The sequence below is a fragment of the Cydia pomonella genome, chromosome 1, assembly GCF_033807575.1.
Source record: "Cydia pomonella isolate Wapato2018A chromosome 1, ilCydPomo1, whole genome shotgun sequence".
Classification (NCBI taxonomy): Eukaryota; Metazoa; Arthropoda; class Insecta; order Lepidoptera; family Tortricidae; genus Cydia; species Cydia pomonella.
Window position 1 is genome coordinate 23,978,880 of NC_084703.1, and position 13,751 is coordinate 23,992,630.

A 13,751-nucleotide genomic window follows, 5' to 3' on the forward strand; every position below is an offset into this window, starting at 1 on the left:
AGAAATTCTTGAAGAAACGTAGCGCTTTTTCTTTTTTGAACTTTTGCGCTTTTACAAGCTTTTATTTAACTTGCCGATTTCCAATTCAGCTAAACATTTGCATACATATACCTAGTTGGTTACTAAATTCTGTTACTGCAAATAATCTTTATAAAATATACGAACGAAAGTTGAATAAACTATATATTAAAATGAAGTACACAAAATCAGGAATTACATATGACAGTATCATTCAAAATGGCCTCTTCTGGCCTTGACATAGGCCCTCAAACGACGAGGCCAGTCATCAATTGCGGCACGCACGATTGTCATGTCTAATTCCGTCACTGTCTTGACTATGGCCCGCTTGAGGGAGTCAAGATTTGTGTGGGGTTTAGCACAGGCTTTCTTCTCAATAACCTGACTTATCGCATAATCCAGTCCAGCCTTCTTCGTGGGCAAAAAAGTCAATTTTGTTCCTTCGAAACCAGGCTTGAGTTGTTTTTGTCTTATGTGCAGGAGCTGAGTCCTGTTGAAAGACCCATGGCTGGTTTTGAAATAGGGTGTGGCTTAAGGGCTTAACTATTGGTTCGTGAACGGTTTCCTGGTAAACTTTGGCCCCAGTTTTCACACCTTTTTCACAGAAATGAACCTGTGTTAGCCCTGAGTATGACACACCCAGCCAAATCATCACATAAGAGGGATGATGGCCTCGTTGCACTCTCGGAACAGCCGCAATCGCCTCTTGACTGTTTTTTGCATACACTCTGTCATTCTGGCGGTTACAACATTCTTCAATGGTAAAAAAAATTTCATCTGTAAATAGTATTTTACGGTGGCCATTTTGTGCGTACCGCTTCAATAGCACGCGACTTCTCTCTAGCCTCATAGTCTTTAATCGTCCATTAAGCAAATGACCTTTTTGTCTGCGGTAAGCGTGTAGTCCAAGGTTTTCATTGATAACTTTTTTTAGGGAGCTTCTCTTCACAGACATCTGTATTGCCAACAACTTTTGCTTCCGGACGGGGTTTCTTGCAATTCTCGCCTTCACTGCCTTTATTAGAGCTAAGGTCCGACGGTGCGTGGTCTTCCAGACCTCTTACGGTCATCGAAGCTCTGAGTACTATTGTATCTATTAATTGTGCGATAAACAAATTGTTTGTTCATTTTTAGGTTTTCAAGCAACTTCAAAATCATGTTTGGCGGATGCCCACATTTGTGCAACGCAAGTACTGCGATACGATTGTCTTTTAGACCCCAATTCATTATAGATACGACGAGATAAGCGTTATGTGTGGTATATAATTATAGCTCACAAATCCACCACATTATGTCATTTTTTATTTTTTCGGTAGCATTCGTTTTAACGGAAATAAAGATGTTGCAAATCGAGTACCAGAACTTAGTAACCAACTAGGTATGTAAGTCGGGTAACCATGCAATATTATGGTACCATCGAGCTGATCTGATGATGGAGACAGGAGGATGCCATAGGAACTCTATGATGAAACAATGCAACCTAATTGTGTTTGAGGTTTTTAGAATTGTCTCGATGAGTATTAGTTGCCTGTGGTAAGAAAAGTGCAATCAGCGATAAAAGTTTGTACCAAAAATAGAATATTTGCCAACAACTTATTTAGATCATAAAATGGTTGCCAAAAATATGAAAAGCAACCTTTAGGCTTTTCTCTAGTAACTTCACCGATTTAAAACCTGATTAAATGAGCATAGGTCTAAAACGCACCGTTAAAAAAAACTATTTCTGCATAAAAGCTATTAAAATGAAAATTACTTCTAAAGATGCATGGTTTTATTTTTGATCAAATTAATCGATTAATTTTTTGTGAAAACTATCTAAAAATAACAATTCGAAAACAATGATATTCGCGGATCGCGGCCCGCACAGCCGTCCGCTCAGTGTTCATCTAGATGAAAGCTCAGAGGCGTTCGAAGAAGCACCTGTACTCACATTCTAAGGAAAAATTTAAGTTTATATGAAAATTTATTTTATTAATTTATGATATGGTATAGTGGTAACTAGTGGGAATAATCCGTAATCGTAGTAAATACGAAATGTTCAATGTGATACGATATATGTATTACAATATCAGTCTTAAATGTTGTATAACCATATGTACCCAAAGGAAGCGTCCCAGGCCTCCCCATGCAAATGTCCAATACATATATGAAGGGTAGAGGTTAGGAGAATAATCCATGTGTGTGAAAAGTGTCCATCAAAAAACTTATATAAGTATATAAAAAGAGTAAAATAGGTGGCGATGGCGTCACAATACATCGCGAACACATTTTTGACTTTGAACAAAAAAAAACAAATCACTGACAGCGCACTTCACTCCGTCAATAACATAAGTTCATGTCATGTCTTCGTACTACTCTAGCGCCACCGGAGAGATTTCGAATTATTATTTACAGCTGCCAGCTAGACACTTTTGCAACAGTTCTCCCATAACATAAGATATTGTTCTCCTTACCTCTATAGCCCAATAGATATATCAGCTCTATTGCTGATGACATATCTATTTTTAATGATGACATGTTAGTACTGGGACAGTGACGTGCCCTCGGACCATAAGGTTATGCGTACAATTAATATTTAAACTTCATCCGAGCGAGTGGAGTCTTGGACACGTCATAAGAATCTGACCTTCATTATCGGGGCGATAAGAATCATCGCTGAAGACCGGGCGGTCGGTGTCCAGGTCCAGCGAGCTGCCGGGGCCCGCGTCCGAGTAAATATCGTTAGGGCCGGCGCCGAACATGCTCGGAGTGTTTTGTATGTTTCCACCTCTGTAATTATGACACAGAAATATTTACTATAAAATTATATCATACTAGCCTATGAATTAAAAGTAATTAAATTAAATCTTATAAACATAATAAAAGGACTAAGTACTAAAGAATAAAAAAAGCGGCCAAGTGCGAGTCGGATTCGACCATGAAGGGTTCCGTACCATTTATGACGTATTAAAAAAACTACTTACTAGATCTCGTTCAAACCAATTTTCGGTGGAAGTTTGCATGGTAATGTGAATCATATATATTTTTTTGATTTTTCATTCTGTTATTTTAGAAGTTACAGGGGGGGGGGGACACATTTTTCCACTTTGGAAGTGTCTCTCGCGCAAACTATTCAGTTTAGAAAAAAATGATATTAGAAACCTAAATATCATTTTTGAAGATCTATCCATAGATACACGTATGGGTTTGAAAAAAAAAATTTTTTTTTTTAATTTTATGACGTAATAATAAAAACTACTTACTAGATCTCGTTCAAACCAATTTTCGGTGGAAGTTTGCATGGTAATGTACATCATATATTTTTTTAGGTTGATAATAATGATAATTCTCTTATTTTAGAATTTACAGGGGGGGGGGGGACACATTTTTCCACTTTGGAAGTGTCTCTCGCGCAAACTATTCAGTTTAGAAGACCTATCCATAGGTACACGTATGGGTTTGATGAAAAAGACGTCAAAAGTGACGTTTTTGTTTGATGAATTGGCACTTTTGACCAGGCAGATCAGTATCGTATCGGTGTGAAATCTTATGCGTTCGAATTGGGCCGTGAGTTTCGGTTGTCACCTGACGATTTAGTATAGATACGCCTTCGCCATCAATTAGTACCGGGAGCGATGACAACGCGCTTAACCCATTCATTGCCGACGCCTCATATTTTTACTCATCACGCAGTGCCGCCGCCTTCCACGCGACGACGCGAATTCGCGTCCGCGGCATTACGTTAACATTTCATGGACGCGAGTTCGCGTCCGCGGCATTAGGTTAACCTATTTCAAGGGCGCGAATTCGCGTCCGCGGCATTACGTTGTCAAGGACGCAATTTCGCGTTTTCGGCATCGTAAGTGAAATTTTTGCGCCTAAAAACAGTTTTTGTCGAAAACGTATTCAGTATAGACGTCACGGCCGTATACTTCAGACGTATATGAGTTTTTAATGGTTTTTAGTAAGATTATAAAAGTTAAAGAAAGTGTTTAAAGCAAGTGTTTAGATAATGGACAAAAATGGTAAGTGTTTTGATATTGTTTTATGAAATATTTAGCAGTTCAGTTATTGATAATAGATAGATATAGGTATATATTATTAGTAATTAGACTAATATCATGTTTTTGCAAATTAGTATCAATATTTAAAAAACATCACTGGTTGGAAACCTTTTCTTTATGTATAGTTATTTATTTATAATACGTGCATACATTATAAGTATTATTACGTTATAATTATAACATACACTACACATACATAATCTTGTGCCTTTATGCCCGAATTGCGGTAGGCAGAGTTACAAAATCAATAACAAACTTGAACAATTTCTTGTTAATTTTTTATAACCACATTATGCAGGGTTGCATTTACGACCGTTTGACGGAATATATATATATTTATATATTTTCACAATGATTATTAGTATATAACGTTCGTACGTATATATAGCACATAGAATAGAGTTCTCATTATGCAAATTGGTTTGCTACTTAGTAGAGTTCGCGACCCCGGAATTACGATCGGACGTGAATTCGCGTCTTCGGCATCCGAGATAAGAATTATGAAAATTACAAATGCACTGAATCTAAAAACCAGTATAATATTATCCTTCATAAATAAAGTAACATTTTGGTATCAGCATTTAAGTACAGTTGTTTTCTAGCAAAAAAAAACACAACTCGAGGACGCGAAATCGCGTCCTCGGCATAACGATTACACATAACATGGGACGCGAATTCGCGTCTTCGGCATCCGAGATAAGAATTATGAAAATTACAGATGCACTGAATCCAAAAACCAGCAACAGTATAATATTATCCTTCATAAATAAAGTAACATTTTGGTATCAGCATTTAAGTACAGTTGTTTTCTAGCAAAAAAAAACAAATAACTCGAGGACGCGAAATCGCGTCCTCGGCATTACGATTACACATACATAGGACGCGAATTCGCGTCTTCGGCAATGAATGGGTTAAAAAGTGCGCGTTTCAGATACATACACTACACAATATTGTACGCATTTCCAAAGACAGAACGTCACACGTTTAACGTACTATTTCCATGATGTATACATATGACTTAGGTACTACTTTGGACGGCAAATTGAAAACCTTTCAAACAATTCATTCATTCAATAGAGATTAGAAACAGTAGGTAGATATAATATTATTTTTAATATAGTTGCTCAAAAAGTGCTATTTTACACATAGATGACGAACTAGCTCTGCAAAATGACCCCACACACATTGTGCCGAAGCGGGCGGGGCGTCAACTTTGTGCCGCGGAGCTATTTAGTTCGCAAATGGCGGCCCGTTGTCACAGTCATAGTAAGAAGCAAAGAGTAAAGTAAGTATATAGTAAGAAGTATTCAAATTATATCTTTAACAAAAGAAATATGCCTTATTGTGCGGATAAATGATGTGCTTGTCGTTCCAACAAGCACTGGAAAAAATATGGGATGACTTTTCACGTCTAGTTAAGCTAGGGTCATATTATTTTGATTTCTCTAGATCACAAGAGACTTTATATGGGGATGATATTATGCATTTTAAACAACCATCGATATTAAGAAACTTTCATTTTTAATTTGTTCAGGTTGTTGTTTTAATAGTTTAAATTTGTGATAGTAAATACGAATCGCCGTTGTAGGTGGAGGTTTGTTATGTGTATTTTCTTACTAAGTCCCGATATCTCGCTGCTATTTATAACTTTTCGTTAAGTTCGCGGACGGCTGGATCGATTTGGCTAATTTTGCTATTGGAATATTTCTAGGTCCAGGGACGGTTTGAACGGTGAAAAAATATTTTTTTTTTTATACTTCGTCGGTGGCAAACAAGCATACGGCCCGCCTGATGGTAAGCAGCCTCTGTAGCCTATGTATGTATGGAAAGAATGTGAGGAAAATAGTAAAACAAATAATGATATTTTATTTTCACGTCAGCAGCTCGAACAAGGGTAGTTTGCTGCTTAAAAACAGTGAGCAAAATCGCATTTTGCTCACCGAGTGAGACAAAATAACATTCAAGTGACCTTTAGATTCGAATGTCATTTCAACGTGCGGGTCCTAATACAAGTTCGAAATATTTGGATTCTATTGTCTTTGTCCCTTTCTCGTCATTAGCAAAAAGAAAGAGACAAAAAAGTGCATACGTAATTAATGGTATATTGACGGTTTATAATAGACCCCCGAAATAAGTCAGACCGCATCGTTCCAAAACACCCTACTAGTCTTCATTCGTAATAATTTATTACTGAAATAAAAGTTTAAAATTTAATAAAAACACCATATTTTGCGTATTTTATTATACAATCAAAACAATGAACTTGTACAAATTTACGCAATTGTTACGCAGGAAATAATTCTACTTAACTACTTTTAACGATCTCTACTATAGTTGACAAATATCCGCAATTCGGACCGTATCTTACAAAGTTTTTTTTTTACAAAAAAAAAAGTTGTCGATTGACCTGTCAATTGATGTTCGTCACTTAATTCATTATTTTCGTATTATTTTATTGAAATTTCTTTAGTTTAGTTTTATTACGGTAATTAAAGTTAATTGTTAGAATACCTTCAGAAAACATGAGTGAAATAGTGATCCGTGCGTCTGGATTACATTTTTTCAGGTTGTATTTTTTGATGGCTGACGTGAAAAATTTTGTGTACTACACGAGACCAAAGTTATTTACATCTCGTGCGCTTTTGAGTCCCTTACTACGCTCAAGATTCTAAATTAGATTCACTCGCTACGCTCGTTAATCTATTATAGAATCTTTCGCTTGCACGGGACTCAAAACAAACACTCGAAGAAATATCAAACTTTGCATTCTTGTAGTACAAATAACTATTTCCCATACAAACTGTTCCTATGACGACGTATTCAATACGAATTTCTGCATGTTTGCTCTGGTCAAGATGAAAGTCGATATCTGAGGATCCTAGAGAGCCTTTATATTGAATATGAGGTCAAAATAGAAACAAACGGCCGCCATCTTGGATTTCTGCATTTTGGCTCTCATCGAGATGAAAATCGATATCTAAGGATCCGAGCGACCCTTCATTAGGTTTCTGAGGTCTAATTTGGCAAAAACGCCTGACATCTTAAATTTCTCCGTGTTTGCCTTTATATGATGAATGATGATCATGATAAGAGCAAAAATGGAGATATTCAAGATGTCGCGCGTTTCATTCAAGATGGAGGGCGCTTTTACCAAATATGACTTCAGAATCATAATGAAAGGTCGCTCGGGTCCTCAGATATCTATTTTCACCTTGATCCGACGAAAAATTCTAAAATTCAACACGCGGCTTTATTTTTTAAATGTTGTTCTCAAATTCATAATAAAAGGCCTCTGGGATCCTCAGATATCGGTTTTTATATTAATCAGAGCTAAATCCAAAATGTCGGCTGTATATTTCCAATTTTGAATTATCAAATTTACATTAATTTACATCTGACATATATCTGTGCCACCTAACTAAACGTCGCAGGTGCCCTATAAGATGAACGACACAATGTATTACTTAATTGGTTCGAAGGCTTTGCCTTGAAACGCGTGCGATAAACGAACAAATAATAAGCCTTTAAAATAAAATAATAAATGATCATACAAAAATATTGCATTTAAAATATTGCATTTTTTTATTTTGCTATATTGCATGAAACCGTCTATCTAGAGTTGGTTTCTATTGACATGTATTTTCAAGTGACAACGCTACAGCCAATCACAGCGCCTCATTTTATAATAGATCAATCGTAGTTCGGGTGGTTTAAATTGACTAAACATGGTCAAATGAAGTCTCGTCCAAGATAACAAGACCTGAACTTTGACGAATTGCAATTGGTCCGTTATGAGTATTGCGTGTTTTAATAGTCGGGCCACTTGTTTTTTTTTTATTGGCCTATTTGTGAGTCCCACTGCTGGGCAAAGGCCTCCCCTCTAGCTTTCCAATCCTCTCCTCTGTGCTGAGCAAGATCCCGCCAGTGTCGCTGAATCGCATCCAAGTCGTCCCGCCATCTCTTTCTCGGTCTGCCTCTGCCACGACTACACTGGGGATGCCAGCTAGTGGCTATTTTAGCCCATCTGTCATCATTCATCCGGCAGACATGTCCAGCCCAGTCCCACTTTAGCCTGGCGGTCTTCATCCCAACATCGACGACACGGGTTTTGGAGCGAAGCTCTGTGTTCCTCACCCTGTCAGATCATCGGATACCCAGGATACTCCGCTCCGTTGCCCTTTGACAAACCTTGAGCCGTGAATTTTGCGCCTCAGTTAATGACCAGGTTTGGGCACCATAGGTGAGGATGGGTAAGATGCATATGTCGACGAGCTTGCGCTTTAGTGCAATTGGGAGTTTACCTTTCATAAGTTCCTTCATAGACCAAAAGCTCCGCCAGGCGTTTTCGATCCTGCTATCAATCTCCTTGTCCTGGCGATCTGTGAAGGAGACTATCTGGCCTAGATAAGTATACTCGACATATTGCAAAATGTTCCCATCCACCGTCACCCCGTGTTTCTTGCTGTTGGTCATTAACGGGGTTTTAGATTGGTTCATCGTCAGACCTCCAACCAGAACCTCAAGGCTTGCGTCGCTAAGTTCTTGTAGCATACATTGCAGTTCAATTGCCGATGTTGAGAAGAGTACGATGTTGTCCGCGAATCGAAGGTTTGTCAACCTTCTATCGCCGACCTCGATACCCTTTGTCTCCCAAGAGGCCGCCAGTTTTTTGAAAACTTCCTCCAAGCAGCTGGTGAACAATTTAGGAGAGAGCGGGTCACCCTGCTTTACTCCCTTAAGGATTTAAAATTTAGGGCCTGGTACGTGCAGCTTGATGCTGGTCGTACTATTCTTGTATATCCGTCCAACAAGTTCAACATACGTATGGTTTATTTGTTGACTACTCAGTGCCGATAAGATGGCTCCATGTGTGACACTATCGAAGGCTTTATTATAGGCAACAAACGCCAAATACAACGGTTGTTTGAACTCGTTGGATTTCTCTACAATATGATTTAGGGAGTGAAGGTGGTCGATTGTAGAAAAGGAGGGACGGAAACCGGCTTGCTCAGGTGGTCGTTTTTGGTCTAGTAGCGGAGCGATTCTGTTCTGAATGACCTTTATGAATAGCTTGTAGATGTGGGGTACATGACTTATTGGTCTATAATTATTTATGTCTGCTTTGTCACCTTTTTTATGTAACAGAATGATATTGGACTGGCAAAAATTATTGGGTATAATTCCTGTGAAAAGTATACTATTAAAAAAATTTGTGATATGCGGCAGAAGAACATGCCGTCCCAGTCTCAAAGCTTCCGTCGTAACGCCTTTTACGCTGATATTTTGTTTGACGTTAGTCTTCTGTTTTTTTTCGTTCGCTGATTTTACGTAGCTATTTAGCGTGCGGAAAGTTGGATTTCGCTAACTAGTGCTTTTTACTTTTCCACTTGTTCCAATTCATGACTACTTATTGATGAGTGTTAATGTTAGTTTCCTTTAAAAGTCGTAATCAACATAAAAACCTACTGTTAACGTAAAAATAATAAATATAAGCATACTTATATCATATTTTATTACTTACCTCCTCCTCTTCATCATTATAACACGTTTATTTGTTAATATTGAATTTTGGAAAACCGTTCTTAATAAGTTGTCTGAATGGAACGGAATAGCTGCCGAAACGCCTGTCAAAGCAGAGGCTTTTTTAGGGTTCCGTAGCCAAATGGCAAAAAACGGAACCCTTATAGATTCGTCATGTCCGTCTGTCTGTCCGATTCTGTCACAGCCACTTTTTTCCGAAACTATAAAAGCTATACTGTTCAAACTTGGTAAGTAGATGTATTCTATGAACCGCATTATGATGTTTACACAAAAATAGAAAAAAAAAACAATAAATTTTGGGGGTTCCCCATACTTAGAACTGAAACTCAAAAAATCTTTTTTCATCAAACCCATACGTGTGGGGTATCTATGGATAGGTCTTTAAAAATGATATTGAGGTTTCTAATATAATTTTTTTCTAAACTGAATAGTTTGCGCGAGAGACACTTCCAAACTGGTAAAAAGTGTGTCCCCCCCCCCCCCCCCCCCGTAACTTCTAAAATAACAGAATGAAAAATCTAAAAAAAATATATGATATACATTGCCATGCAAACTTCAACCGAAAATTGGTTCGAACGAGATCTAGTAAGTAGTTTTTTTTTAATACGTCATAAAAAAAATAAAAAAATTTTTTTTTCATCAAAGCCATACGTGTGGGGTATCTAAGGATAGGTCTTCAAAAATGATATTTAGGTTTCTAATATCATTTTTTTCTAAACTGAATAGTTTACGCGAGAGACACTTCCAAAGTGAAAAAAAGTGTCCCCCCCCCTGTAACTTCTAAACTAACGGAATGAAAAATCTAAAAACAATATATGATATACATTACCATGCAAACTTCCAACGAAAATTGGTTTGAACCAGATCTAGTAAGTAGTTTTTTTAATACGTCATAAATGGTACGGAACCCTTCATGGGCGAGTCCGACTCGCACTTGGCCGCTTTTTCTTACTGCAAGAACGTTCTAAGTTTCCAAAGGCAACATTCGATACTGAGGGCCTACCGCGAACCACGTTCGACGTGTTGCCTCTTTGTCGCACTTGTAAATTCGTAAGTGTAACAGGGAGGCAACACGTCGAACGTGGTTCGCGGTAGGCCCTCTGTTTTCATACAATTTAAATATACGATACACAAATACATAATCGTAAATAACGTGAGAGTCAGAATCGCGGGTGTACCTAAATAAAATTAAATGAAAACCATACCATATTTTTGTACCTAATTTGTACTATTTAGTACCTCGTTTAAAAAAATTTGTACCTCACGGTAGGTAAAGTTATCAAAAAAGCGGCCAAGTGCGAGTCGGACTCGCCCATGAAGGGTTCCGTACCATTTATGACGTATTAAAAAAACTACTTACTAGATCTGGTTCAAACCAATTTTCGTTGGAAGTTTGCATGGTAATGTATATCATATATTTTTTTTAGATTTTTCATTCCGTTATTTTAGAAGTTACAGGGGGGGGGACACACTTTTTTTCACTTTGGAAGTGTCTCTCGCGCAAACTATTCAGTTTAGAAAAAAATGATATTAGAAACCTAAATATCATTTTTGAAGACCTATCCTTAGATACCCCACACGTATGGGTTTGATGAAAAAATTTTTTTATTTTTATTTTTATGACGTATTAAAAAAAACTACTTACTAGATCTCGTTCGAACCAATTTTCGGTGGAAGTTTGCATGGCAATGTATATCATATATTTTTTTTAGATTTTTCATTCTGTTATTTTATTAGTTACGGGGGGGGGGGGGGGGGGACACACTTTTTACCAGTTTGGAAGTGTCTCTCGCGCAAACTATTCAGTTTAGAAAAAAATTATATTAGAAACCTCAATATCATTTTTAAAGACCTATCCATAGATACCCCACACGTATGGGTTTGATGAAAAAAGATTTTTTGAGTTTCAGTTCTAAGTATGGGGAACCCCCAAAATTTATTGTTTTTTTTTCTATTTTTGTGTAAACATCATAATGCGGTTCATAGAATACATCTACTTACCAAGTTTGAACAGTATAGCTTTTATAGTTTCGGAAAAAAGTGGCTGTGACAGAATCGGACAGACAGACGGACATGACGAATCTATAAGGGTTCCTTTTTTGCCATTTGGCTACGGAACCCTAAAAACAGGTCACCCGCCATCCTGACAGTCAGAATGGCGGGTGTACTTTATTACGCTATGTTCCCGTGGTTATTGATAAATTCTATAAAAGCCAAATTTTTGTACCTTTTTTGTACCTTCATATTCAATTATAATATGAGTCATTTTATTTGTGCTTTCCCAGTTTTACTCATTTTATATTTTGCTTGCTATTACAATTTTGCAGGCGTTATAATTTTTCAAGTTATCGATTTAATTTTTAAGAAAAAACGCTAAGGTACAATTATTTTTATTACACCAGGATTTAGTACCTTTAATGTTTAATCTGTTAAGTTCAAATAACTCAGTAAATCATGTCTTAAAAAAGGCTAGGCGCCAATTCAAAGAAATCTTCCTAAGAAAAATCATTTTTAAGACATGATTTTCTGAGCTATTAGAACTTAACAGATTAAACATTAAAGGTACTAAATCCTGGCGTAATAAAAATAATTGTACCTTAGCGTTAAAAAAGGCTAGGCGCCAATTCAAAGATATCTTCCTAAGAAAAATCATTTTTAAGACATGATTTTCTGAGTTATTTGAACTTAACAGATTAAACATTAAAGGTACTAAATCCTGGCGTAATAAAAATAATTGTACCTTAGCGTTTTTTCTTAAAAATTAAATCAATAACTTGAAAAATTATAACGCCTGCAAAATTGTAATAGCAAGCAAAATATAAAATGAGTAAAACTTGGAAAGCACAAATAAAATGACTCATATTATAATTGAATATGAAGGTACAAAAAAGGTACAAAAATTTGGCTTTTATAGAATTTATCAATAACCACGGGAACATAGCGTAATAAAGTACACCCGCCATTCTGACTGTCAGGATGGCGGGTGACCTGTTTTTTGATCATAACTTTACGTACCGTGAGGTACAAATTTTTTTAAACGAGGTACTAAATAGTACAAATTAGGTACAAAAATATGGTATGCTTTTCATTTGATTTTATTTAGGTACACCCGCCATTCTGACTCTCACTAAATAACGATACTTAGGTAATAATATTTTATATTTACAATTGTTTCTGTCTTATAGAACATGTATAAAAAAGTACGTGTTGTTTTTCTTATTTTTTGCAACTGTATTAAAAAACGTCGTTCGATACACGTGCGGAAATGTCATTCTTTCCGCACTAGCATCGAAATGTACTATTAAACGCCATTGACTTGATATAAAGTCAGTATATTTTGTGCCCCACACGCCACCTACGATTTCATATCAAGTCGCGGTTTTGGTCAGGTTTGTATAATACGTGCAATTTTTGACGTTTTTGGCTTTATTACTTCATTGATGTGGCGGCAAAAAGGTTAATTTGATCCGCATTGCGGGCATCCTACAGGGTGCGACGGTCCCACAGATACATACGGGCAAGAGGCTCGTAGGCAACCCGTGCGGTAGGCCGCGCGTTCTCCACTTTATATGCGTTGGTGTCTTCTTTACATAGAATAGATTTTCAGTTTCAAACTCGTGGCTGGGCCATTTTATTTTAAATAATGCCATTGTTTATTTGGAATTATATACTGAGAATAACGAGCTCTTTCTATCCTAATAGGAGAAAAATAGTGTTCCAAGATTACCATTCAATGGAAGGAACAAAAAATGGATTGATCGAATGTATAATAAACATGATCTAGTATATGGGGTTCCAATTTTCTGTGGCATATTATTACCTGCCTGTCCTCCCTTCCTTTTTTTCACGGAGAAGTTGTCCAATGTAGCTCCCTGGTAAGGCCATCAATTTTTCAGCACAAGCCTCTTGGTAAGATAGCTTTCCAACAAAGTAACCAACCAACACCGCAAATGATATTTTAGGAATAGCTCCAAACCGGGGATTTGGTTTGAAATAACCTGCAATGCATAAATATTTGCAGTTAGCTGTGTTGTCAATGGTGAATTGAACTTGAAGTGGGAGCATGACAGTGATTGTCTTCTAGTAACTTATGGAATTTCGCAAAGCGTAAACAGGTAAATAGTTATCTGTAACAAAACACGATCGGTG

General features: G+C 36.9%; 1 protein-coding gene across 2 annotated transcripts in view; it reads right to left on the reverse strand.

Annotated features, from left to right (window-relative positions):
- LOC133518352 (OCIA domain-containing protein 1) overlaps positions 1-13,751 on the reverse strand; it is a 32,454-nt gene that overhangs the window by 4,470 nt on the left and 14,233 nt on the right. For both annotated transcript variants that reach the window (XM_061852026.1, XM_061852034.1), the window contains exons 3-4: positions 13,423-13,600; positions 2,645-2,787 (exon numbers count right to left, since the gene is read on the reverse strand). In XM_061852026.1, coding sequence (XP_061708010.1) covers positions 2,645-2,787; positions 13,423-13,600 — 321 coding nt within the window. The remainder of the gene's footprint in view (positions 1-2,644; positions 2,788-13,422; positions 13,601-13,751) is intronic.